The sequence below is a fragment of the Parus major genome, chromosome 1A, assembly GCF_001522545.3.
Source record: "Parus major isolate Abel chromosome 1A, Parus_major1.1, whole genome shotgun sequence".
Taxonomy (NCBI): Eukaryota; Metazoa; Chordata; class Aves; order Passeriformes; family Paridae; genus Parus; species Parus major.
In genome coordinates this window covers 5,924,130-5,951,840 of record NC_031773.1, presented here as the reverse complement: position 1 = coordinate 5,951,840, position 27,711 = coordinate 5,924,130, and the positions used below count along the sequence as shown (strand labels likewise).

The 27,711-nt window shown below is 42.8% G+C and overlaps 1 protein-coding gene and 1 long non-coding RNA gene across 4 annotated transcripts; one reads left to right on the top strand and one right to left on the bottom strand.

The window, feature by feature from the left end:
* Positions 1–166: 166 nt before the first annotated feature.
* Positions 167–4,517, bottom strand: LOC107204946. The gene is made up of 2 exons (XR_001521806.2): positions 4,429–4,517; positions 167–1,946 (listed from the first exon to the last, which is right to left on the bottom strand). It is a non-coding gene; the product is annotated as an uncharacterized LOC107204946 (long non-coding RNA).
* On the top strand, positions 3,855–27,711 carry SEPHS1 (selenophosphate synthetase 1). Of its 3 annotated transcripts, none has more exons than XM_015628915.3 (9): positions 3,855–3,960; positions 7,074–7,335; positions 10,415–10,518; positions 15,034–15,141; positions 15,943–16,097; positions 16,898–16,988; positions 19,846–19,945; positions 21,490–21,702; positions 26,361–27,711. In XM_015628915.3, exons 2-9 carry the CDS (start codon positions 7,143–7,145, stop codon positions 26,573–26,575), a joined length of 1,179 nt encoding a protein of 392 aa, XP_015484401.1. In that variant the 5' UTR covers positions 3,855–3,960; positions 7,074–7,142; the 3' UTR covers positions 26,576–27,711. The 3 variants fall into 3 exon arrangements, with proteins under 3 accessions (XP_015484401.1, XP_015484400.1, XP_018862230.1); XM_015628914.3 differs by lacking the exon at positions 3,855–3,960 and adding an exon at positions 4,457–4,759; XM_019006685.2 differs by lacking the exons at positions 3,855–3,960; positions 7,074–7,335 and adding an exon at positions 7,916–8,039.

Here is a 27,711-nt window from a genome sequence, read left to right as displayed (position 1 = left end):
TTGCATGAGAAATTAAATTTTCACACTAAAGTTTGCCAGTGGAAGAAGTTTCATCACACTGAACGTCGTATTCAGCCCAAGTGGGGCTGAACCAGCTGGTCCCATTTTACCAGCCACTTCATTGTGAAATCTGAAATGAGGGAAAAAAAAAGACAAACACTTTCTCTGTCATTTCTTACCCTGGTTTTAATCAGCCAGTATTTCTTCATGCTCTTGTGATGCCACAGTTTCTCGGTTACAAACATTGCAGGGGAAGGCTGCATTGTTTTATTTAAAAAAAAAGTTTCTGCTGACATTTAAGAAACAGAACAGGGAGAGTTCAAACTCTGATCATTTTGTAAACACCAGAGATGCAGAACCGACTCAGAAGCCTACATGGATCAGAAATATTGCTTTGATTTAACCCGGATGTGTACACAACAAAGCACCTCGGCCAAAGAAATCGGAGCTGCTAATAATCCACACTCCAGGTCATCCATGGAAAAAAGACTGATGAAATGCAGGCCCTGCACCTGTAAAGGCTACAGACATCTGTCATGTCCTCAGGTCAGCACAGGAGGCAGCTGGCTTTGATGAGCGATCAGGCGCAGCATGAAGGGCTCTACTTTCTTTTCTTTCTCCTCTTTGCACTTCCTAAGGTGTGTGGAGCAGTCCCTTCTCATGGCATTGGGCCAAATTGCTCCAATCATGGAGTTTCTGCCGGAGATTTTGGACACAGATAACAAAAAAGCCTTTGGGAGGGGGGGAAGGGAGGAAAGGAAATTTGATCAATTTTTAACTCCAGAAAACCACTGCTGGACTCCAGGAAAATGTTCCATGAAGCTGGTGGTTCCAGCAGTGTTCCCAGGGCTGCTGGATCCATCAGTTGTCTTTCAGGGTTTTGCTTATGATCCTGCACGATAAGGTCATTGCCCTGTGTGCACAAAATTCCCTTCCTGATCCCACACTTCCTCCAGCAGCAGTTCCAAGTGTAGAGCCCTGGAGAAGCATGGGGCACTTGTGTGCTGGGTGCAGCAACACACCTGAAGCTGCAGTGGAGAGGTGGCTCGCTGTTCCTCTTGGCTTGGCTTTCTTGGCAAAGACACTTTTCTACCCCTTGTCTGCCCACACAAAGCCTCACCCCAGCACAGGCAGCAGGCCCTGGTGCACACGTCCACTGGGACATGTGCAGATCCACCCAAGAATGCTCCATCGTTGTCTGTGCCAAGAAATTGCTTTTAATTAATCAGGGCTTCAATTATATGCAGTTCTCATCTCTACACCCTGGTTAGCTTCAGCTCTACAGAGCCACATCTGTGCCAGTAGTAATGAGCATGAATTTCCACGTATTCATGTTTTCTTTCAGCCATGTTACCACCTGGAAATCTCAATTTATTTTTTTCCCCTCTGGTAAAGAAGTGTCTAGTCCTCACAGATGTGGGGGGAAAAAAAAAAAAAAGGTAGATCCAATTCTTCCCTCCAAAAATATCAGAAAGGAAACACATGTACGTCAGGGCTCAAAATCAGCAACATTATCTCATGGTTTTCCTTATGTTTCATGTTTGTTTTGTTGGTTTTTTTAAATGAGGTGCTGGTTGTAGAGGTGATGGCTAAATGCTGGAGAAATGCTAGATCAGAGCATCTGATTTCCAGCTCTCAAGATACTTACAGGGTTTTTTTTCAGATTGAAATCATCTCTCAAGGAACACACAGACGTGATAGAAGTCCAGTGCTCAGCAAAATCAGATCGATGGCAATCAGAAGATTCCGAGATCTTCCGCCTCCTCTCTGTCTGGGAGGAGGGAGAGGCACTAAAGGGCTCAAATTCCAGGTCAGGACTGCAGATGCCACGTCCTCAATTCATCTCTGCTGTCAAAACCATCAGCCAAATGCCCCACAGCTGCTCATGGAGAAACAGCTTCTGTGTGTCGAGCTTGAAATGCTTTCAGAGAGCACCACGGAGGAGCCTGAAAATCAATTAATTATACAAATATTAGTGACTTCCTAAATGTGCTCAGCACTGGGAGCTCCCATGCACCTCTGGTCCCCTGCACCACAATCCTGGGGCACTACATTCTCTGGGAAACAAAAAGAGTAATTAAAATCAGGCAAGAAAAGCAACACTTTAATTTTTCCTCTTTCTGCTTGTTTTTAGGCAGGACTTTTTCAAAGCCAGTTGCACGAAAAGCAATCTTTGAACTAATAGGCAATTACTTAATTAGATACTTAGCTGCAAATTACATGAAGCAAAATGCCTGGTTTCACTATTTGGAAATGTAAACTGGGCCCTGTGCTATCCCTAACACAGAAATTCCCTCCTTTCTAGAGAAAACTTGTCTCGCATGTAAAGCAAGAGACTCATCTGAATTCTGGCTTTAATCGTTTGGGAGAAGGGTCTTTGGAAGCACAAAAATCACTTTAATGGAGAAAAATTAACTGAGAAGACACTGGAAATCAGACACATTAAAGACATGTTAGATTCCAGTGATTTATATATTAAATGCATAAGAAAAAATGGGATGCTTTGCAAATCAGTGATGGAAAAAGGTTGACTTGAGCAAGTAGTATGTGACAATCCCGACTGTTGGGTACTAAAACATAGCACAGCTTCCTAGAGTTGTGCTGAAGCCATCACCACCTGCTGCAAAACAGGATTACATTTTCCCTGAAGCATGCTCAAAAACACATTCTGGGTAAAAAAAAAGTCACTAGTTGACACACTCAGCTACATTGCAGTGCTCCTGCTGTGGTACCTGCAGCCTTCCATGGGGAACACACTGATCAAACCCCTTGGAGATGACACCTGAGGAAATGACACCTTTATCTTCCTGGGGCTGTAGTCTTGGCTCTGCACTCAGAAAAATTTAATGTTGGCCAAATTCTGCCCATTGTAAGGTCCATTTGACCCCCTCACTTTCCTTCTTGCCCAACATTTAGGTGTAACATGGATAAAATGTGACTTTTTGTCCAGCTTCTGGGAAAAATTCAGCATCAGTGGAGGACCTGTTTCTGCAGGTGCCAGGTCTCTTCAGCTATGGTTAAATTTCCCACCCAAATTGTTCCAAATTGCCAAGTTCTCATATTGTAGGAGAAGGTGTCAGAGCAAGGCGTTCTACAGGCAGACTCATGCTTCTCAGGGGAAACATCAGTCTCTATGAGGAAGAATTTCTTCACAGAAAGAATGATTAGACACTAGAACAGGTTCCCAAGGAGGTGGAGGAGCCACGGTCCCTGGAGGTGTTTAAGGAAAGCCTGGATGTGGCACTCTTGTGCCATGGTCTGGTTGACTCGGTGGTGTTTGATTATAGGTTGGACTCCATCTGAGAGGTCTTTTCCAATCGATTTCTAATCGGTGAAGGGAAATGGCCTTAAACGGAGACAGAGATTCAGATCAGATATTCAAGAAGTATTTGTCACCGTTAGGGTGGTCAGGCATTGGCACAGGTTGCGCAGGCAGGTGGTGGAGTCACGGCTCCTCGAGTTAAGTCTGAGAGGCGCCTGGGTCCGGCGCTCCTGGGGAGGTTTAGTATTTAAGGGGTTACAGTGGCAGCGCTGGGCTGGACTGGTTCATCTTAAAGGTCGCTTCCCACCTTGATGATGCCGTGACTGCAGGAAGGGAGCAGACCCTCTCCACACACCCTGGCTGCCCACACGTGCTGCACTGAGGGGCGGGGGGGGGCGGTGTCGCGACATGTCGCGCTGCAACGGCGCGCGCCTCCGCGCGGGAACGCGCGTGGGATGCGGTGTGAGGGGGAGCGGGAGGGGGCGGGAAGCGCGGAGCGGGTAGGCGGGAGGGAAAGGGAGGGAAAAGCAGGGAAAGGGAGGAAAAGGGGGGGTTTAACCCCCCCGTGCCCGGCGGCGGCGGCGGCATTTTCTATTCAGGCGGCGCTGAGGGAGCCCGTCGCGCCCGGTGCATTGTGGGACCGCGCTGGGAGTCCCGTTCGCGGGAGGAGGCGGAGGGCGAGGAGGCGGCGAGAGCCGGTGAGAGGGAGACCTGAGGAGGGAGGAGGAGGAGGAGGAGGGGGGGGTGCAAGGCGGAGAGATTTAAAGGGGAATTCGCCTCCGCCGTTCCCGCCGGGCCGGGCGCGGGGGGCGGCGCGGCGCGGCCGGGGCGCGGGGTGCCCGCCTGGCCCGGGCCCCGCCGCCCTCCCTCGGCCCGGCCCCGGGGGAAGGGCGGAGGAAGGAGCGGGGATGGGGGGGGCAGCGCCTCACCGCGATGCGGCCGCTTTAAAAAAATTTGGACGCTGGCAGCGGATGGGTTAAATTTTTCGCTCGCCGACATTTTTTTTCCCTTTTCCCTCCTTCCCCCCCCATTCCTCCCCCCACCGCCGTGCTTCCCTCCCTCCCCATTACGGAGTGTCGGCGGGGGGGGAGGGGGGGGCCTGCTCCCAACATCCCGCCGGCCGTCCCCGCCAGCGAGGGGCGAACCCCGCCCCGGTGACACCGTACCTGCACGTGGGGACACGGGGGACACCGGAGTCGGACACCCCCGGGTTCCGTCCCCGCCGCACCTCGGGAAGGGGCCGCTGCCACGGCCGCTCCGGGCGCAGCTTCTTCCTCCTCGTCCTCTTCCCCGCCGCCTCTCCGGCCGCACAAAGAGCGGCAGCGAAGGCCCCGGGTTTGCCTCTAAAGGCAGCGGCTGGAAATTTAAGGTGTCCCGGAGCCATGTCTGCCCGCAGCGCTCTCCGCCGCATTCCCCGGATCGATGGTGGTTACAGCGCCTCGCCTCGCGTGTCTCGGGCGGTCGGGCTGGCAGTGGGTGCGCTGGGGTTTGTTTGGGGTATGTACCTGGCTCCAGTTCTCCCTCCCTCCCCCTCTTTTCGCTCCTGTGTTCTCCTCTCTCTGCTGTTTAGGAAGGCAAGGGTTAAACTTTAGCTTTTAATATTTATTATGCCGCTCTTTTAAAGTAAGAAACGTCTGGGTTAGGAGGTGTTGTCTGCTGCTGGGGGAGGGATGCTTGTCGCTTACATTGCAATGCTGCATGGACTGCCAGAACTGCAGAATGTTCCGAGTTGCGAGGGACTCACAAGGGCCATCAGTCCAGCTGCTGTCTCTGCACAAGACTGCCCCAAGAATCGCACCTTGTGCCTGAGAGTTGTCCAAACGCTTCGTGAGCTCTGCCGGGCTCGCTGCTGTGACCACCCAAACTTGGTCTTGGCGGGGAATGTTCCTCCCACGGGAGTCTGTGAATGACACAGTTGCATGCAGTTTAATCAGACCTTTATTAGAAAGGTTACCGTATTCATGCACTGGGGATGTTTTCCATTAAATGAAATTATCTTGTTTGTTTCACGAGTAGTTTTCAAAGGGGGCAGCTGTGTCCTTACAGTCCTCAAGGCTGCAAAAAGTTCCTGGTAGGCTGTGGCCTCTGCATCCATCCCTGTGTAAATAGACAGAGGGTGCTAAGCCTATTGCACTTATTGGTTAGATGAAGGAAGATGTTTCCTCTGTGGGGAAAACTGCTTTATATAATTTTCTGGAATTAATTAGAATGAAGTGTTAAAAAGTAATGAAGAAAAGAAAAAATTCCCCCCACCCCCGAAAATCTTTTGTCTCCTGTTTCTGTTGACAGGTTGTTTTCCAGACACTTTTTTTTTTTTTTTTTTAATTGAAAGTGCTTAGTGTCTTGCACTGGAAGACAACAGCTAGGAACTGAATTCATTGCTCATCCAAGACACGTTCTTGTAACTGGAGTTTGGATTTCTGCCCAAGTCTAGGCTTTGGAAGATTTGTTTTAAATAAGTGCCACACCTCCCAGAGAAGGAGGGAAAACAACAGTGAAGGGGAGTTGGGCTTCACATCAAAAGTTCTCAGGGAACTTAAAACTTCAGTTCCTACAAATTATAGTCAATAAATGGACTTAACGGTTTATGGAACAGATGTACTTGTTAATAAGTGCTGTGTAGGGCAGATACAGCACAGTCTGTAGATTTACTTCTTTACTTCATTTAGCAAAGTTGAACTTGGCAAATACCAGTCACTTGCATTCTTCTTTTCAGCTTAACCTCATTAGGGCATGACCATCAGTATCAGGTTTTTTCAGTGATGCCATTGAACTCTGTTCTTGTTGCTGTTACACAGGATCCTTGCTTTCTAAGAAATTACTACTAGACAGGTTGCTTTTAGTAATTCCTGAAAACTTGTTCTCTGAGAAAGATAATTTGTGTTTTATCACAGCCGTTCTTGATTAGAACTCAGTGTCTCGGTTAGGCCTCTTATTAGTTTTGGAGTGTGGTGGATGTGAGTCAGAGTGGAAAAACGTTCTAAAATTAGACATGCATTGTTAAGAATTTTATTAAATGAATTGCATCAGTGTCTTTTTACATTACTGTTTTAATGGGTAATTCTCTGAATCTCCGTATCATTAGTTGACTAAAAAAGGGCTGAAGAGGCAAGAAACTTTTCTTTTCAGCATTATTTTGTTGTGAACATGCTAAAAGGTAAACTGGCATGCTTGTAGGTGAACCTCTTTGCTTAAATACAGCCTCCTTGTTCTGCTACCTGTACTAACAGAACACCAGGACTATGTTTTCTCCCAAGGAGAACAGGTGTATTATGGAGCTTCAGCTTCTTACTTCAGGACTGAAGCAGAGCCATTATTTGAAAAGCATCTTATTTTTGATATTAATATGTTAATGGCTAAAATTATGGCTGCACACTGAGCTGAGTACAAACAGATGTCTCTGCTGAGCCTGCTGCAGGATCAGGGCCCAGGCTGCCTTTTGGAAGTTGGCCACTATGCTCTAGGAACTATTATTTCCTTCATTACCTCTGTATTAAATGAGGTTGGTAATTGTGTTAGTTTCTTTTTTTAATGAAAACCTTACACAGCATATCTGGAAAAGAAGTTAATTCTCTGATTCACCTGACATAGTTATAGCTTTAAATGTCAGAAAGTAGGATGAGGAGTCATCCCTTTGTAGTCGTAGGGAAATGAGTTGTGTGAGGTGTGCACACCTGTCTTAACAGGTGAACAACAGCAATGAGCGCTTTCGTTTTCTTTTAACTTGTGCCATGTGGAAAACATGTTGTCTTTCAGGTCATAGGAATTTCTAATTATTTTTTTTTAATTCTTATTTTTATTTTTTAATAAGACTGATCAGCAAAGAAACTGATCCCATTGCTCTGGGGTGGGAGAGGCCGGCAGTCTGTGGGAGAGAACCATGTCTGTTCGGGAGTCCTTTAACCCAGAAAGTTATGAACTGGACAAGAGCTTCCGTCTGACCCGATTCACTGAACTGAAGGGCACAGGCTGCAAAGTGCCACAGGATGTCTTACAGAAACTGCTCGAATCTCTACAAGAAAACCATTTTCAGGAAGATGAACAGTTCTTGGGGGCAGTTATGCCCAGGTTGGGTAAGTAGTTGTTGCTCTGGACATTGGTGGTCTTTTGCTCGGTTTGCTTAGTGACATGATCACACTTGTGATTTGTTTAACCAGTTTGAAAATTGTGTGTTGTATAATGCATGCACAGCATCCAGAAAGCTGAAGGATGAATCTCATGCTGACATTTGTTGGCATCTGGGATACAAGAATATTATCTTAATTATTTATCATCCTGCAGTGCACTCAACTACAAAGACAAAACACTCAGGACTGGCCATTGTGATGGGCACATGCTTAGGTGTTAGTCTCTTCCTCCCCTTCCCCCCAGTAGATGCTGTGCAAACTGAAGTCCTATCAGTTCTAGACTTCTATGTTCATGCATTGCATTTGGAATTTGTTGCAATGGATGAATGGATTTGGATGATGCCAAGGTGAATTTTCCCTTTCCTTCCCCATCCCTCTGTTCCTGGGTCACAGAAAGTGAGAGAAGAGAACTTCCTTGCTTCAGCTGACTGGGAGCGAATTGTTTCACAATTGTCATTATTCCTTTGAGTCCTTTCATTGTTCCCCACTCTAACTCTTTTGCTCACCTGTAGAAGCTGCCTGGGAAAGGCTGCCTTTCCAAGACCCCTGTGTTCTTGCCAGCTTCACTTTCTCTTTGATATTTGCACAATGATGCAAGCAATAAGGGAAAACAACCTGCACAAGCCACCTACATGGGGAACAGGGCAAACGTAGGTATTTTGATACCAGCTACTGTACCTAATATTGATATAGATAAATTATTGTAGATAATGTGTTTAATGACACTTTTAATTCCGTTTGTCTGTTTACTCAGCCCTGCATATTCAATCTCTTTGTGGTGCAGAATGTTGGTTTTTTTTTTCCACTCAACTTAGGAATATCAGTGGAGCATTTATTCTGAAGTTATTTCATTATCAGTTCAGTGTTCAATAACCTTATTTAAAATTATATAAACATTGCTAATTGTCTGTTAGCAGGGTAACAGGTTGCAACCCATTATTCTGGTAGAGATTGAATATAATGAGAGATTAGTAAGGCACCCATGCTCTTGCTTAAACAATGGGGATCTTTGTATGAAATATCTAAGCAGCAATTGTGTGAAGCTGGGGTGGCACTATAATTTAATATTCCCTGATGGAGGACACTTCCATCTTTTTTCATCCCCAAATTGCTATATTTATATATTTTTCTAAATTAAGATGTTCACAGCAGCATTTCATTTTGGCAATTTTCTAAAATTGGCAGTAGTTTGGTTTAGATTTTTTTTCTCTTACAAACTTACAGGCTCTAAACAATAATAGAACTGCTAGTAGACTTTTCTTCTACAGCTATATGAATAGACATAAAAGTAGATTTACTCTGTTAGTGTGTAGGTGTGATACTATGTAACAGAAAATCTGTTAGTAATAGAAGGTGAAGAGTTCAGGTCTCTTTTAAAATAAGCTTTTGTGATGGCTATCCCTTTAGCAGATGCGTGTTTGGATAAGTTTGGTGGGATTTGCCTTTGATGTTTTGTGCTTAAAAGGTATAGACAGGTAACTTTGCCACCTGTGCATAGGCACCATGTTTTTTTGAAATGCAGTCATTTGCCAGCAGCAAGCTCAAGCTCTCCCCTTTTTAGTTCTGCAAGGGCTGTTACCCAGAGCAAACTTAAATACAACTGTGAGTAAGAAACTGCAAATCTGGTGTTTATTCTCAGAGCTGTTACAGACCTGAAATCAGTCATGGCTCTGAACAGATTTGCTTGCCCTTGACCTGTCTGTCAAGCAGCACTTTTGCTGAAACTGTGGAAAAATGCACAAGTGAAGTTGGTCTTGTAGCATTATGGCATGAATAGGTGAACTGAGGGCAAAACAGCTCCTGCACCTGGGCCACTTCTCTGTAACTGTTTATGTGCCCTTCCCTGGAGACACTGCACATCAGGCAGAGTGGCTTGGGAGCTTCTCTGGAGATTAAGCAACCCTCAACTCCTGCTTGGGAGCTTGTCAGTGTGTGTTCTCCTCCAAGGCAGGGTCTCTAGTGTCTTTAGGCGGGAGAGGCAAGATCCTCTCCACCTATATACCAACTGCATGGCAGACTTCTGTCCCCTCAGTAAGACTCCAATGATGGCAACTTTCTCCGTCCCTGTACAGGACACTGCCAAACACTGGTTTGTAGCTCTGGCTAGGGTAGTGTTTCATTAATATATGGTGAAAGGCTCCTGTATGACATCTGCTTCCTAAAAATGGGCTCTTTTGAAGACTCTTGCCCTGTGGGGCTTGCAGAGTAATTCCAGGCAGCTTGCTGCCAGCCCAGGAAGGGGGTAAGCTTCCTGCCATTGCTGCAAGGCACAAGGCTATCCATAGGGGAGTGTGGCTCAGCCAGCATGTTGTCACCTGCCCCTTTGGTGTGAGCTCTTCCACTGCAGCAAATGCTTGGAGGTTCTAAAATCACATGTTCTGTTTGAAATATCCACTGTCAGGGAAAAGGTTGTGGTACTCAGAGTTGTGGGTTTCTCCAAGGAGTTCTGTATCTATCAGGTGGTCTGCAGCCTTCCTTTTGCAAGGCAAGGTTAATGTGGTTGCTAAAGCTCCAAGTGGGTGAATCATCCTTCACCAAGGTCTCAGGCTATATGACCTGTAGAGTTCTTGTTCCTTCTGAAGTGAGGGAATGTCCTTTATGAGATGCTGTGTCCCTTCACAACTGTCACCATGTTTTTGTTGAGATCTGAGTGACAGGAAAAGCTATTTGCTTTTGACAATATCAGTGTACTTAGTTCCTCTTAACTTTAAATGTACTTACATAAAAGCACAGATGTTCTTAATGTGCCATTATGCTGCTGCAAAAGAATAAAGAACACTGTAGTTTAATTCTTGCCTTCAGCCATTTGCATTTACATTCAGTTCCAACCAGGAGTGTTCTTTCTTCGCTTGTTTTTTCCTCTTACTTGTGCTATGCGCTTTCTCTGATGAAGGAATTTGGCATGTCTGTTTAGGCAATGTTAGGAGTTGTATTTCACAGACATGTTTTATAAACTTTTTTGTTAAGAGCAACAGATAATTCAGGGCACAGTTACCCACCTCACTCATGGATTTCTGTTTTGCAGGAATTGGGATGGACACTTGTGTTATTCCATTAAGACATGGAGGTTTGTCATTAGTCCAGACGACAGATTATATTTATCCTATTGTGGATGACCCTTATATGATGGTAAGTTGGCTAAACTTGGTTCTTGGGTCTATTACTGATTTGGGATTCTCACTAATCTGATGGCAGTTCTGACAGTTTCTTCTAGATGTGCGGTGCTAATTGTCTGATTAATTGCATTCAGAGTCTTTCCTGAATAGACATGAAGAGGAAAAGGCATAATTTCATTGGAAATTATGCCTTTTCATATGGAATTTGGAATTTCATATGGAATCTCCCATATTGGCCAGGAATGCTGCAGTGCTGCTGTGTAGGTGAAAGTTGGGAGAGCTGCCACCTTTAATTCAGATTTCCCTGCATCTCTTGTTCTGTGGGATTTGGTTTGAAGAGCCCAAAAAGGGGGAGAAAGAGCAGCCTGTGAAGTAGCAGAGAGTAAACTTACGAGCAGAACCACATTGTAATTGGCCTTTTTTGAGGTATTGAAATAACCAGGTAACCCGTTAGATCTGGAAATATCCAATGTCAGTAGTAAGCAATAGCACCTGGCAGTTTCAGAGTGCTGTGTGAACTCCAGCTTTCCTGTGGTGCTACCTCCACTTGAACATGGACACATTGAAATGACAGGTTGGAAGGTGTGTGCACTTTGGCCTTGGTTCCTTCTGTGTTCCTGTCACATTTAGTCTGTCTCAGCAGAGATTCCTGCATATGTGGCAGTGATCAGTATTGACTTGAACAGACCCTGGGATATAAACGAGCTTTAAAAAAAGACTTTATTAAAGCTATAAGGACAGAAGTTAAATGAAAGGTGCTAGAATTCATGTTTTCTGTGGTTTGAATGTGACTATTTCTTTTACTGCTGTTAGTGTGACTGAATGTTTTATGTGCTGCTTTCAGTTTGTTTGCTCTGTGAGACCTGTCTGATAGGTTTTGGAGACAGTTTGAGATTAGGACCATCTCTTTTTTTTCTTTTGCATGCTTGACCACGTGTTGAGTGCCTATGTAAGCCTAGCTCCTGTGATTTCTCTTCCAGGAGAACTCTCTTTGTTTAAACTGAGCAGCCAAAAATCTCAGGCTGGTCTCTGGAGTATGGAGTTGTTGAGCTCTCCTGAGAAATTTGATTCAAGTGGGTTGCTTTAATATCATGTGGGAACTTGTTAGGGACCAGAGGAAAAAAAAATAAATGTTTTGGAGATCTGTGTTCAAGTTCATCATATGAAACTCTTTTCTCACCTTGTAACAAAAACTTGACAGTCAGTGTTAAAGGCTGCAGTGAAGGGGGAGGGTTGCTTTGTTTGGAGATACAAAGGGTTTGAAATGCCACAGGAGTAGGTAGATGGGCCTAGGTCAGTGTGGTAGGAGTGGAATGTAAATTTGGCCTTAGTCCAGCTTCAGTGGTTGCATCATAGTTACAGTCTGTGCTGTGATCCACATGCACCAGCAGCTGTAACCGTGGTGCTGTCTTAACTCTCAAGTCCTTCACTTTTCATTCTTGAGGGCATTTATTTTAATCTGGTGGCTGGCCGCTTCCTAATCTGTTTAGATATGTCTGTTTCTCCCTAAGAGCTAACTGAGGATGGGGATTCTATCTTGAGCCTTCTTGCTGATACCACCAGTGATGCTCCAGCAGGATTATTGCTCCTGGACCCTCTGCTCAGACCTCTTTCTTGAGGGTCAGAGTACCCCAAGGGACAGTATAGATTACCTTGTACTTGTGTGGACCAACATTGGCTAGAGGACAGTCAAATATAGTTTGCCACAGGGCTTAAGGATGTTTGTTACAAGCAGAGGAATTGTGAGACTTGGGAATTTTGAGTCAGTGTCCAGGCTGTATAAAGGGGTGTGCTCTGGCCTCCTCTGCTCAAGATGGGTTACTGCTACCCTGCTTCTCCAACTGCTTCTTTCCTTGGTTTAGGTCCAGGTGTCCCCTGACCCACACCTGTTGTTACTATGTTACCAGTATCACTCACATGCAGTGTACACTCCCCTTGCCCTTCCCCTCAGTCTCCTAATACAGGCACTTCCAGACTGGTTTTGAGTGGTGTTCCCTGCTCTAGAGTCTCTTCCTTTCTCTGTGAACAGGGTTTACCTACAGCTCCTTATCTCATCTCTCTTCCTTACTAGAGAGGAGGAAGCTAAGAGGGAAAGCCAAAAGTGCAAATTAACTCCAAGCTGGGTGCTGTGACAGAAGGGATTAGGAAACAGCTGAGGAAGGCAAAACTGCTTGTGGACTCAGCTGAACTTCCAATTTCTGCTTCAGAAAAGCTTTCTCTCATTCTGGCACTGCCTATTTTAAAACTAAGTTCTGCAGTTATATGCAAAATCATTCTTCCTTCTTTTCCTCTTTCTCCTTCACTTTGGCTTTGTCCTTGAAAACACTCAGTCTGTGTGCAAAATTATTCCTAGGATGTGCACCTGTAAAATCTATACCAAGCATAGGATTTATTCAGCTTAAATGGTTTATTAGAAAAGTTACAGGCAATTGAAAAAGGGTTTTGTAATAAGCATCAATCCACTGGGGCTAGTACTGGATACTGGGCTCTGTCCTAGCACTGTGGAGACACCTGTTTGAGTACAGGAGCAGGGAACTGGCTGGTTTGAGAGAGTACATCTTTCCCTTTCCATCCAGGAACCTTTTTGTTGCTGTTTTAAGAACCTTCACTTAGGACTGGAGATGGGTGTCTGATTCTTCATCCTTTGCCCTTACAAATAGTGTGTTGCACACAGATCTTTGTGTTTCAGGGCACTGTGCAAGCTGGCAGGTGGCCTGCAGGACCAGGCCAGGCTGACCCCTGTTTGTGAGCCCTGTTGGGTTTGCTGGTATTCACAAAAGCCCTGTGTTCTCTCTGTTCCTTCAGACTTGAGAATTGCAGTTCCCTGAATTTGTTTCCATAGTGGTTTTGGCAGTTGGCAAAAATATTATTAGACTGATCTCTGACTATCAGAGGTGTTGTCATTATGGTTTTAAAAACTTATCTGTCATTCCTAACAGGGCACAAACCAGCAGTTTGCTTGGTAAATACTGAAGATAACAGAGAATAGCTTGATAGTTCCACAAGGGAAATGGCAGGTATATAGAAATTTTAACAGCCAATATCCATAAAATAGTGCAGTACACAATTCTTTTCTTAATAATTTAAGACTTAAATTATTAAAATATATTCTAGTTCCAAATATCAGGGACTCCCCATATGCCACTGAAAAATCTTGAATTTATGAAAAACTGTATTATATTTATTTGTGATTTGGAGATGTTATTTCATGTCATCAGCAAGTGAAGTAACTGCCTGGAAATACTAAATTTTTATGCAAATTGTGTCAAATAAACATGTTGTTGCTTTTACCATGGTGGTGTTGCCTTTGAACATAATGAAAAGCACAAACTTTATATCATAAAGCTATGTGTTGGTTACAGTTCTGCAGCTGTAAACCTAAAACAACTTTCATAGAATGTATGGAGTCTTCCAGAGTACCATAACAGAATTTGTGCTATATTTTAAAATATCTTGCTGTCTCTTAGGGCACACCCTGTGTGAGGAAATTCTGCATCTTCATCAGGAAACTTGGTGTCTCATCTGTGCTGGGTCCATGCCTCAGAAACCTTGACTCAGATCCATTAATTTAGTAAAATTAGAGTAACTTTATGCAATGAAAGTGATGGCTTCTCAATCCTGTCAGCTTCCTGACTTGTTAGAGGAATCTTCAGCAGGCAAACAGTTTGTCTCCTGTACAAGTTTTTGTTAGTGGAGATACTCACATGCACACACAGCAGTCAGAAAAGTTGTTGGTGCTGTAGCAAAATTCATCCTGATCTTGTCACCTGGCAAGTGACAGATAAGCACATCTCTCTCACTATGTGAGTGGTGGGGATACAGAGCTTCCCTCAGTGGTGACAAATCCAGTTCTTGGGAGCCCTGAGCTCCTTTATTCCCTGCACATGCTGTCACCCCCAGAGCAGAGGAAGCAGCCCAGTGTGGGTGTGTGCTGGCAGCACAGCTGTATCCTGTGGGAAGAGGAGTTCTATCCTTGAAACTGAGGAGTGCAGACATGGCTCCAGAGCAGGACAGGGAACAAACCTCTTTCTCAAGGACCTGTCTCCTGCATATTCTGATGCAGAAGTTCAGCAATATTTGCTTTTGGGATTAACTTCCTAGCAGTTGTGAATTCCATGCCATGGCCTTCTCCATCAGGATGTACAGTTTTATGCTGGAATAAAGTTAATAAGAATATACTATGTTAAATAAACAGAGCTTGCTATCAAAGATAGCTGTTGGTCTTAGCTTCAGCCTCTCAGATTGGGCATCCATTCTGAACTCTGGGATTCCTATGGAGTTACTGGGAGAGTGTGTTGACCAAGACAGCTGAGCTGAATTCTCTCCATACCTGTAAAAGGAAGGATACTTGCACTTCTAGGTGGGCACGTAGTGGATCATACCACATCTCTGGCTGTGTTTCTTAATGCTGTGGAGTAAGAAGCTGTGTCAGAATGCAAACTCAGACTGGAAACTTTGCTTGTGGAAGGTGTTTAAACATTCACCAACAGTGCTGCAGATTTTTTTTTCTTGTCTCTTTGTTTTTCAGGGACGAATAGCGTGTGCCAATGTCCTAAGTGACCTTTATGCCATGGGGGTTACAGAATGTGACAACATGTTGATGCTCCTTGGAATCAGCAATAAAATGACAGATAGGGTAAGATTTTTGGCACTTTATCTTGAAGGAAGACTCAAACAGCTAAATGTGCTCGGAATATATTTACCTTAAGTGTATTTTCTTGTCAAAGTTTGAAGCCATTTAAAGAAGAGATGGTCTTATTGACTGGCTTAATTCATGGCCTCATAAACATTCTGAGGTCATGTGCTAAAAGTTCAGATTTCTGTGGCATTGTAATCTGCTGCCTTGATCCCTGCCAAAAGGGGCTGCCTCCTTCTGCCAAAGGCCAGCATTTGATTACCAATTAATCTATCAATCTGGATAGATAATTATGGATTGGTTTTGCATGCTTTTTATTATTTTTATATATTTTTAAATTATTTTTTTTTCTTTTTTGTGAAAGTGATCATCATGTATGTTTATTTTGCTTAGTAAAAAAGGGATATTTATTCTTAGAAGGATGTAAGTTGAAAATTTGATGGTTAATGGAGCCCAAATGCATCTTGATTAAATGTTGCCTCTTGGCACTACACTGCTGTGGCTGTACCTGATTACAGCAGAAGGGTAGTTGTTCTGAGTTTCCAGAGCTCTTATGATTCTTACATGACCTTTTCTAGAATGTTTCTTCAGTGTAAGAGTGTCTTTGCACCTCTTCTACACAGAGCTGTAAAACTGTGACTCTGTGGGATAGCATGGAGTTTTCAGGAGGCCAGACTCTTCCTAAGGGTTGCTTTTCTGTCATGAATTATTTGCTATGAGGGTTGGAGTGGTTAAAGCCTTGGACCAGTCTTGCAATGATTCTTCTGTGTATGGAACTCTGACTTCTGTTTTGATCTCTAGGAAAGAGACAAAGTGATGCCTCTAATTATCCAGGGTTTCAAAGATGCAGCAGAAGAGGCAGGAACATCTGTTACTGGTGGCCAAACAGTGTTAAATCCCTGGATTGTTTTAGGAGGAGTGGCCACGACAGTCTGTCAGCCTAATGAATTTATAATGTAAGTTAAATCACTAAACAGTCAAAGGCACTGGTCTGAGGGATACAGTAAAAATCCTTTAAGCACCGTGTTGTGATCTTGTTGTGTGTCTCCTGATGAATAAAGCAGTACCTTCTCCTGCTTGTGTTTGTCCTTAGCACTCAACAGATGCCACATCTCTTTGTACATACTTGCTTTTTTTAAGCAGGATGTCATTTTACTTCTCCCCAGTCTCCTTTGATCCTATTCTCTTTTTAACAGGAGAATTAAGCTTCTAATCTTTAAAGGTAGTGGAGACTGTTTTGAACATAAATTTATGCCACATTTTTACATACATTTCTAAACCATGTCCCAACTTTCCTGTTAATGGCTGTAGAGAACTACAGAACTGCTGTCTTTAGAGCGTTCTGTCCATTTAACAGATGATTTTGAATGTCCCACTGTGGCACTCTATACAAATGAACTTGTGCATGATCCTAATTCTGGATATCTTATGCCCTGGGTAAAAAAAGGTAATTTTTTTCTCTTATCCTCTCTCAAGTCCCCAAAAAATAGAAAGAAGAGATGTAATTTGGTGTGTGTCCGACTGCAAACATCGCGTTTTCCAAAAAAGACGGATTAGCACTTTTAAAGCAAGTTTGCAACATTTTCCTCAATAATATTGCATGGCAATGAATCCCAAAGGGTAATGCTAGAATTAGTCAGTTTTTTAACTGTGCAGTAAGATGCGTGGGTCTGTGAAAATGTAATTATCAGCACTTATTCCTAATAATGTGTTTGAATTTCACTGTGTAGTTAATATATAAATTCTTTGTTTCCAGGCCAGACAATGCAGTGCCAGGAGATGTGCTTGTATTAACTAAACCCTTGGGAACACAAGTGGCTGTAGCTGTCCACCAGTGGCTAGATATTGTGAGTAAACTGCAAAAAATGAAACAGGGAAGAGGGGTGTGAATTAAAGATGACCTTCCTCATTCTCTCAACATGCCAAAGTTCAGGTCATATAACAGTCATCTGTCACCTCTCTCTCCTTCTTCCTCCTTGATATTCTCCAGCCTTCCCTACTTGTGTGCAAAATTCCTTTGGAATCAAGGCAATTTACAATTTTGTGCTTAGTGAGCCCATCTTAATTGCACCTAATTCTTAGTTATTTCTCAGGCATTGCACTAATAACCAAAATTGTTTACTAACAGAACAACAGACTATCACCCTGGGCGACATTATGCCCTACTCCACCTGCCAAAGTAATTGGCAACACTTACTGATGGCAATTAGGCCAAGAATGCTCTCTGTGTTCTTGGGCTTTCTGCTTGTGTACATGGAAGTTTATCTGCGTTTCACATGTATTGCCCTGTGCATTCAGTAAGAATATTTCTAGCAGCATTATGGATGTAGACATACTTCCATCTGTTACTTCAGGCAAAAATGTAACTACTGAACTGAAAAGTAACTGCAAAACTGGCATCTGCTTATGTTGTCTGGCTCCCAGTACGTGTCTTCTGAATTATAACTGCTCAGTTTACACCCTAAAAAGATGCATCCTTTCTACTTTTGGGACTCCTGAGCCAATAGACTGGCAGAGGAGTGAGTTGGAATCTGCTTTGGTTTGGCTGTTGGCCACTGCATTGTCAGATGAATTCTAATTAACATAGCTAGTGTTAGCAAAGTGGGAGAGAACTAGCTTAAACCTTCACTGGAGTCTGAAGTGTGAGGAGCAAGGGAAAAATAATTTTCTCCTTCTTCACAGGGTCTGGCTTAGAAATTTTGACCTCTTCAGAATCCTGTGTTTTCCACAGATAGAAGAATCAGGGCCTCAGATAATCTTGATATGAAAATGAAGCATGAAACAACAGGACCCCAATTCTATAATACGTTTTCTGGCCATAATCTAACTTCTTAACATACCATCTTGTCCTGATGAGCAGGCTTGCAAATTAAGCCTATTCTGAATTTCCACATATTTCAAATACTACTAATTTCCTCAACTGTCAAACAGAAAAACCTTCTGGTCTGAAAAACGAGGACAGCCAGGAAATCAATACTGCTATTATGTGTAAACAGAATATATCTTTGATTGTGGTAAGAAAATTTCTGAGTAGCTGTGCTACTTTTTCTTTAGCTTTGTTTGGTGAAAATACAGGGAAAGTGAAACTAGAATTAATTACCCATCACAAATCCACCTGTAAATAAGATTTTGGCGGGGAATAGGACTTCATATTAAAAATTGTGCGGGAGAAGGTGTCGTATAGCAAGTTTATGCATAGGCAAGGAAGAGAAACTGGAGTGTAGAGATATACATGCTTAAAGGCATGAAAGGGGGTGCTATGCTGTGCCCCTTCAGAGAGGGTTTTCTAGCTCTTTGTTGCTGTCTACAGACCCTTCCTATTTGGAAATACAATCTTGCTTTTAAAACCTGTTTGGAAGTTTTTGCAAATTTATCTGTCTCAATTCCCTGTTGACTAACTCCAGTATCTTGATTGCTGTAGTGGACTTTGCCTCCAATTCATATCTTACCTGTGTTTGCAGCTCTTCTGTCCTCAGCCTTGAGTTCTGCTTCCACATCATTTGTGATTTCCATTGCCGTCATCTGACAGTTTCCATCCTGTGATCAGCCTCAGAACTGTTTTTGAAACTTAAGGCAGAATGACTGCTCAGTTTTTTTTCAGTCATATCCAGAGTAAGAATAGTCCCTATTCTGTCATCTCTGTAACAGCCACATCTTAATTTTTGACTTGGTCTCTCATTTGTGTAAGCAAAAGTGCTTTTCTTTAATTAGTAGATCCAACTCAACCCAGTATCAGAAACTCTGGTCCCACTGCCATTGTTCCTTGGTCTTTAACAATTTATTTTGGCTGACCAGTCTTTCCCCTTTTTGTCATTTCTGGATTCTCTCTTACACCCCTTGAAGTCAGCACTCATTTAAGACAAGATCTTCCCCAGTGTAGCATCACCTACCATTTCTTAGTAGTTCCTGCACCTTTTGTTAAGGTGTTTGTTCTATACATTTAATCTATGGAATGGCAGTATAGGTACTGTGCCTTCAAAACTCCTGTGTTTTCTTTGTAATTTTATTTTAATTGAAAAAAAAAAAAAGTTAAATCAATTTGTAGTGTGGCTTTTAAAAATAAAATAGTTGCTTTGTTTAATTCTGGATCTGGAATCCCTTCTGGGACAAAGAGCATTTATGGGAATATTATGAAGAGATGACACCATACCAGATACTGGAGAATGGGTGGAAGATGCTGGTATTAAATTGTAAAGGAGGCTTATGAAACTGCCTTAATCCTAAACTAGAATGATTAAATCTTGCCTTAGTATGCATTCCTCTGACCAGGACTGGTGGATATCAGTGGTCTTTCCTGATCAAGGTGTCCAGGTGTGAAATCAAGAACAACCTCTTAAAAACCCAAGAAGCCAGAAATTACAAATCTCAACATCCAGCAACAAAGTTACTTTAATTTGGCTGTTGGAGATAAATCCAGAGAGTTACCTTGAAGGAGTTCTTTCCCTTTGGTAGTTTATTCCGCTCCACTCAGCTCCTTGAAAGTAGGATTTGAAGTGCTTAGTGCCTAATAGATCTTTAAATGAACTTTGCTAGGGTGCAGCAGAGTAAGGTGCACACTTCTGACTGGAACATTTTGCCCCTCTTTAACTGTTAAAAAAAAAATACATTTTGGACTAAGGGTTTGGGGTTTTTTTAAGTGGTCAGGGTGTGCTTTGAAATGTACAGCTGAAAATCTTAAAGAAACATCTTTATTTCATCCATTAGCCTGAAAAGTGGAATAAAATCAAACTCGTGGTAACGCAGGAAGATGTAGAACTAGCATACCAGGAGGCAATGATGAATATGGCACGGCTGAACAGGACAGGTAAGAAGAGATATTTGTGTTGGAGGGAAGGGACTGTGAGTTTTTTCAATTCCAAATCAATTTTATTTCACTGTGTTGGGGAATTGTGGCACAGCCACTTTGTCCCTTTCATTCTGCCCTATCTCTCTGCTGTTCAGTGTTAGTGAAACCAGCAAATTAAAATCAAACGCCCTCTTGTAATTATACAGCAAAAACACAAAGCTGCTGGATATGATTATGACTCATGTGAGTGCTGCAAGTAACATTCCAGTGAGTTAAAGGATGTTTTAAAGGGAAAAATATTGGATTTGTTCCTTATTTTCTTCCATAGAGAAGACCTGACTGTGATAAGGTTAAAATAATTTGAAATAGAGTAAAAAAAGGAAAAGCTCTAAACTTATGTAAGCTTCAGTTTAAGTTTTGATTAAAAAAAAAAAAAAATTACTTTCTTACAATTCGGTCTTGTACTGTGCTTTCCACAGTATGGAGTATGTATGTGGAGTATGCTTTTTTTTTCTGTTTGTCTTTTTCCTATTCCTGTAGGGGGGTTTTGTTTTATTTTTTTTTTTCTTTTAATTTTGGTAGAGGAAAGGTTCTGCTTTTACCCTAGAAGTTTTAATCCAGTATTTCCCTTCTTTTTTCGAGGTATCTTTTGGCAGAGTGGAGAATTAAGAGTTTTACTTCTCAGTTGAAGGAACAGGAATAGTTAAATATCATTCTTCCCCTTCATTCAGTTTTCATTTCTTATGTCATCCCCCTGGTTTTTCGTTCTTTGCAAAAGCCTTCCAGGAAAGAATATAAACGACCAGCATTATCTTATGGAAAATAACTCTCGGTCCAGTTCTTGTGTTGGGAAGCACCCAAAAAAAGTCAAAGCGTCAAAGTGTTCTCGGTGTTGTTTTTCCTCTATTCTTGTCAGACACCTTTAACAACACTTAAATACTCTTAACTGGTGCTATTGTCCTGCATTCAGGGGTGCCCTTTTCCCACCCAGAAGCTGCAAATATGCAGGAATTTCATGAATGTATAGGTAGGGAGGCTGGGCCCTCTGCTCACAGCCGCAGGCTTTGTTCTTCAGCTCTTAAACTTTGAGTGTCCCCATCTCAAGTCGTGATGTCACCATTGCAGGGTAGCAGGGGGAGAGGTGTGAGAAGACTGAGCTGTGTCTGGTCCCTGCCCTTAGTGGAGTAAAGCTGACCTCAGAACCTCCCTGGCCCTCAGCTTTGGGAAGCTTGGATCTGAAGCAAACCCCTGTTTCTTAGACTGCCAATATAAATGAATAGCACATGTCTAATAGACCATGCTCATAAATGCAACTTCCATGACGGATTTTCAGCATGATTTAATATCTTAAATACAAATTGAATTTTTTAAGTGTTACGTGCACTATTGGTGAATTCCAGTTCTCTTCGAGCACGATTATATTTATTTTATTAATTTAACCCAATCTGGTTTGCATTCAAGGTATGCAACTTCATTTGGACTGTGCACAATACTGTTAAAGCACTTTTCTGATAATTTGGTGTTTTCTGATTTGGTGTTCTTTCTACCTCCCTCTCTTGCAGCTGCTGGACTCATGCACACTTTCAATGCACATGCAGCTACAGACATCACAGGATTTGGGATCCTGGGGCATGCACAAAACCTTGCCAAGCAGCAGCGGAACGAGGTGTCCTTTGTTATCCACAACCTCCCTGTCCTGGCTAAGATGGCTGCTGTCAGTAAGGCCTGTGGCAACATGTTCGGCCTCATGCATGGCACTTGTCCAGAGACTTCAGGTAGGTGACAGCAGTGCCACCCTCTTCCTTCCCTACACCTGCACCTCAGAATTCCATTTCAGACACACAAATCGCGTGCTGTGTGTCCAGAGTCACAGCTGGTTTGGCACATGGCCAGGCTAATGAGCAGCAGCCACACAGCTGTTCACAACTAACTCCTTCAGCATGACTTCCAAACCACCATCCTGTCCTGAATGTCTTCTGTTCCCATATGGAACACTGTTACAGAAACCCTGCAACTCTCCAGTTTGCAGTAAGAAGTTAGTGATGATTCTGAATTCTTTTGAAACTTGTTTTTCTCTGTTAACTCCAGAACAGTGAATACCTGGAAATTCTACCACATCTGACAGTTTTCTCAAAAGCAAAGCGACTGGCAGTAGTTTTGCCTGACAAAGGATGGTGTTTGGTTTGTTACAATAAAATTTAGTGTTGGGTGGGCCAGTGTTGGCAACTGAGGCCTTCTCTGTCCACAGCATACAGACATCCAAGAATACAGCTGTTCTCCCTTACTTTTATGAAATCTGACTTTAGGGATCGTGACTAGGAGCAAAAAAATAAATGTTGCTCTCTGACCCATTTATTACTTGAGTTCAATAAAGCTGCTATTTGCAGTGACAGTACAACAGATTATACTGAAAAGCTGGCTATGGACAAAAATATTTACAGAACCATCAGGTGATGAGAACCTCTTATGGTTATTTTTAAAGTTGCCTTATTAAGAGTAGGCTCTTCTCTGATGAGCATGATCACTGTTGTCTGCTGGATGTCCTTCTACTTCACTTTCCCCTTGAACCTTCTCTCCTGTTTAATTTTGTTTTTTCTAATTTAGTCTGACTTGTCTTTCTCTTTGGGAAATGGAGAGATGTAGCAACAAATCTGTCTTTTTCTCTTATCTCATTTCCCTGTCATCTTCTGGCTTTTCAGAAGTATTATTTGTGTTCTCTGCCATTCACAACAGAGGGGGCCCCTTGAAGCAAAACAGTCTGAAGATCTGGAAAAAGGCATCACAGTGAGAGCCATAAACTTTTCCCCTAGTGAATACATAACCTACCCTGATCTGCTGAGTTGTTCCTTGGCCATCTGTGCTTGTGCAGACACTCTGTCCTGCAGAGACTGTGTGGCTCAGATGATGTGTAACAGGATACGGGATGTGAACCCTTTCCAAATCCAGAGTCAGTCAGAAGCGGGTAGAAATATCTGGTGACAGCTTGGCAAGCTGTGTCAAAAAGGTTGGTAGAACCAATCAGATTCTTACTACCCAGGAGCCCACATAGCTGGAGTGCCAGTAGCATTAGTTATTTAGAAAAAGCCCAAAAAATAGCATGACACAGCTGGAACTGCAAGGTGCTCTTCCAGGTGAGTGGCTGTAGTAGAGGTTTGGGGAGCAGTTGGTGTGAGAATGGTTTAGCTGCAAACCGCGTGCTTATTGTCTTCAGAGCTGCCCATCCTGCACCTTGGGGGATACCCAATTCTCTTTTCACTGAAGGAATGAATGTAAAACAGTGCAGATGGATGCACTGCTGGGAAGTGGGAAATGCTTGACTTCAGAATCTCTTCTGGGAGTGAGAGCAAGAGGTCTCTTTGAAATGCTGAGCAGCTTGCGGAGTTGGGCAGAGATGGATGATGATGGGAAAAACAGCGAGACAGATCTGGTTGGTGGTGAACTGTGGGTGCCTCAAAACACATCTGTCTGATTTGGTCACAGTGCTGTGTTTCTGCCATTGGAGGTGGCTACAGGGATTTGTCACAGGACAGTGTCTGCCAGATACCTAAAAGACCTGTAGCCACGTGGACACACACTGGCCAGGCTCTGGAAGCTGAATGACCACCCACAGGCTTTGGGCTTGCACTGCAGGGCCTGGTGTGTGTCAGCAATGTGAGCTGGGCAGGCTCCTGTGGCATGGCTCGTTTGCATTGGGACCAGGCTGTCTGCACACCTCCTGTCCTGGGACTGATTTATATGAAGGGCAAGGCCCACCTTGCTGTGCCTCATACCCAGCTGTGGGGAGGCCTGCTGGGGCTGCTCAAGGCTCTGCTTACTCTAACACAGACACTTCTCTATTGGCTTAAACTTCTAGACACACTCTGTCTGGAGCTTCTTCATCTGGGAACAGATGTTTTTCAGCAGAGTGGGCAGGCAATAAGAAATTTACTGGAAAACTATCTGAATGGATTTAAAGGTTATCGTGTTGAAGTTTTTTTCCCCTATGTGCATTTGCTGGACACCTGTTGACAAAAGCTAGTGTTGAAAAGATGTATTATGTCATCTGTTCCATCCTTTAGGCACTCTTGCTAATGGCTCCTAAAAGTGCACTTTCATACGATTCTGCAGTCTCTTTTAGGGGACTCCTTGGTAATGGTTAAAGTTGCAGTTGGGCATTTGGTTTCAAAATAATGAGGTTTTTTTTTAGAGTGGCTACTTGCAGAGGTAAGTCACAGAGTTACTCTGGGACATTGATACATGTGTGTATTTTTCAGTCCTAATAACTTTTGGATGGTGTCAGATGACTCTTTTAATGTAGTAGAGGTATCTCAGGAACTTGGTATTTGTGGAGATTTGGTGGAAGTAGGCAGATGGATGGAAAAGAAGGGCAGGGTCAGTGCCTGACAAGAGGCAAGGCTAGTGATGTCATCCTGTTATAAGTCATTGTGGGAGAAAGCCATTAGCAGGAGCAAGGACTTAGTTTTGATTCATGAACTATTTGTATCTCTGCTCTTAATTACAGAGTTTTGTCTGGCCTGCTTTTGAAGTGCTCTGTGTTTACTTCCCTGCTTGAAATGCTACTTGTTAAAACCAGCAATATTTAATGCCTCTTGCAAAAAAACCCCTTTTGTTCTTACAAAAATATGCCAGGACAGCGACCAAATATCTGCATCCTTTTAATCCCCAAAAAGCAGAGCAGCTGGGAATGCCAAGAACACAAACTTGCCTAAAAAATGTAGTGGAGAACCTTTAAGGACTTACCCAAAGGGTTAAAGAGACTGGTCAGTGTAGCAGAGAAATAACTATAATCCCTGGATACAGGAAGCCTGCTGCTGGTCGAGAGTAGCCCATGGCCTTTTTAAGCATTATTGATCAGACTGGGATGTAGCCAGCAGGTGGGAAGTGATTTTTTTTTTTTTTTTTCACCAGAGACTGGGATTTTAATTTTTTTTTTTTTGTCTTGTCAGAGAATGATAAGGGGCTATGTGTACAAATGATACAAAAGTGCAGGAAGAGACTGTGTGTGTGAAAAATAGAGTGAAGATTATTTTTCTGCTCTTGCTTTTTACCATACTTGCACACCTCCCTTCTGGCTAGTTAGCACCTTCTCTGCACTGCCACTTGCAAACCTCTCCTCTGACTCACCTGCACCATGACTTAAGTTTCTCTTCAGTTGGATTTAGAGCTTTCCATGGGAATGTCACATAATTCCTTTGCAACTGATTTGTCTGTTACATTTGGAGTAGTTACAGGCACTGTCAGTCAAGCTTATGGGATTTTTGTTGTTGTGTTTGATAGAAATACCGGGATGTTATTTTGAAATGTCAGAGAGGTAGACATTTTTTGGCTGGCTTTTCTAAAAAGATCACTTTCACACTTCCACTTACCCTTTTAATTAACTCCTCATGTTCAGTAGCTGCTTCTTCATGGCCCTAAATGAAAAATGTCTTTAGTCTCCACAGAAGGGACTATGTGCTCAGAAGAGCAAACATCAAGGTACCCACTGTGCTGAGGAATTATCTGTGGAGGAGGAGGAGGTGGCATCTGAGCCCCGGGGTGACCTGCTCTGCAGGTGGCCCTTTGCCCCTGGACTGGCTCAGAGCTGGTTGTAGAACATGTGAGGATGAGAATGCTTTGGGTCAAAGAGTAAGCAAGGCTCAGCATGTGCCCAAATTCAGGGGTGTGTGAATCTACTCTCTTCCTGTGTTCTCTAGATATTTTCTATTCACTTTCCAACCTACCTTTTTCAGTGCTTTGGGATTCTAAGAATGGAAGTGCTTTTAGGTTTAATCCTGGAATGGTAAGCTTTCTAACTCATTACTGTGCTGCTTCTGAAAGCATTCATTAGTAAATGAAGTAATTTCAGTCGTGTCTGAGAAAAAGAAAACTTTCAAGAAAGGCTAAACAGGTTAGAAAATTGTCAGACAAAGGGGTCACAAGGGCTGTCAGAAGGAACACCGGATCAAGCCTGTGTTTCATGTTCTGCCTCTTGCAGTCTCAGCAGGGCAGTGGTTCCTGCTTTGATGAATGATTTCATTGCAGGCAATGGGGATTACTCACAGAATCAGCTGCCATCAATATGTGGTTACAGGTATCTGCATATGACCTTTATCCAAAATGTTCCTGTGTAGAGGCATTTTGCAGTCCTCGGAGGAAGGTTACAGTGCTGGTGTTGTTTCAGTATGTCATTTGTTGGCATCACTATCACATCCTTTTGCCAACATCTTTTGTGTACATTTGGCTTCATTTATATGAAACTAAACACTGCATTCAGGCACAGACATCTTGCTGTAGAGCAAGAGCTTGGACGTCCACTGTGTCTTTTCTTGGAATGTTTGGAGTTCAGCAGACTCCACTGAAGTCACCAAGCACTTGTCCAAGTAGGGATCTGGCAGACCTAGGCTGAAATACTTTGCAGTCAGATGTTCTGATACTCTGCTCTCTTTGTTTTCAGGAGGTCTCCTCATCTGTTTACCACGAGAGCAGGCAGCACGTTTCTGCGCCGAGATCAAGTCCCCGAAATACGGCGAAGGCCACCAGGCGTGGATTATTGGCATTGTAGAGAAGGGCAACCGCACGGCCAGGATTATAGACAAACCCCGGATCATTGAAGTGGCACCACAGGTGGCCACTCAGAACGTGAACCCCACGCCTGGTGCCACCTCTTAATAGAGATGAAATAGCTGTTTGTTTTTGAATAGATCTATTCCCGTATCATCCTACAATTTAAAGAACTGTAAAAAGAAAAGAAAACTTGTTGTGTCTGCACATCTGGTGGCCTTAGGTCAGTTTATGAGTGGATACAAATAATAAAATCCATTGCCTTTTTTTCCTGTTACATTAACTGAAGATGCACCTAATCTTGAGGCAGCTTCTGAGTTGAGAATTATATTGTTATCCAATACTGTTGATTCATTTTGAATCTTTAGACACTTATCTCTTGCCGCATAGGCTCTTTTTAAAGGTGCTTTCACGTAGCACAGACATTACCAGTAGTAGTGTCGAATAGCAGTTTGTGTCCTTTCATTATGTGTATATTTATCATGAATCTAATTTTGATGCCTTGAGTGATATTCCAGGAAGGCAATAAATTAACAAGTGACACAGTGGGTTACCCAGTAGTAAGAGGTTGCATGATTGCATTCAATCTTTGATTTTTGATTTTTTTTTTTTTTTTTTTAAATTTTATTTTATTTTCTAAATTTTTTGTAAGGTTTAGTCTTACCAAGAACATCTACGACCCTGGACATTGCTTGGTAGTGCACTCAGTTTAAACAGCAAGTGCTGACTTTTTGCATGGAAAGCGCTTCAGAGTCGAAGGAGTCATTTTGAATTTCATTATTTGTAGACCTGACAATATTTACTGTATTATCAATGATTGTTTTCTTTATTGATAGTAAGGACAAATAATTTTTTTTTTTTGCAATGTGATTGGATGTGCTATAGTGCAACAAAGGTTTTGCAGACCAAAAGGAGGTTACTGTATAATATTCATTTACAATTCACTATATAAATAACTACACAAATAATTTTTAAATATAATCAAACTAAAATAAACCTCTGTTCTGTGGATGGTAGTGTTTAATACATTTTATATTTTGTATAGTGATTACAAGCCTTTTTTTTGTTTCTTTAAAAATCAGCAGCTGTTTAGTATAATTCTTAGTATTATTTTGTTCTTTGCTCAAATACAATTTTCTGCACGCTTTTGTGATCTGTGTTTAAAACCAACATTGCCAACAATGCAGCTTGAACTTAAGCTTGTTATTCAAAATAAATATTTAATTTTTTTTATTGCTCTTGTA

Excerpts from the sequence above, each read along its gene's own strand:
- SEPHS1 (XM_015628915.3), top strand. The coding sequence starts at position 7,143 with ATGTCTGTTCGGGAGTCCTTTAACCCAGAAAGTTATGAACTGGACAAG. Across the intron at positions 16,098-16,897 it reads CAGCCTAATGAATTTATAAT|GCCAGACAATGCAGTGCCAG; the intron begins GTAAGTTAAATC and ends CTTTGTTTCCAG. Across the intron at positions 19,946-21,489 it reads GGCACGGCTGAACAGGACAG|CTGCTGGACTCATGCACACT; the intron begins GTAAGAAGAGAT and ends CCTCTCTTGCAG.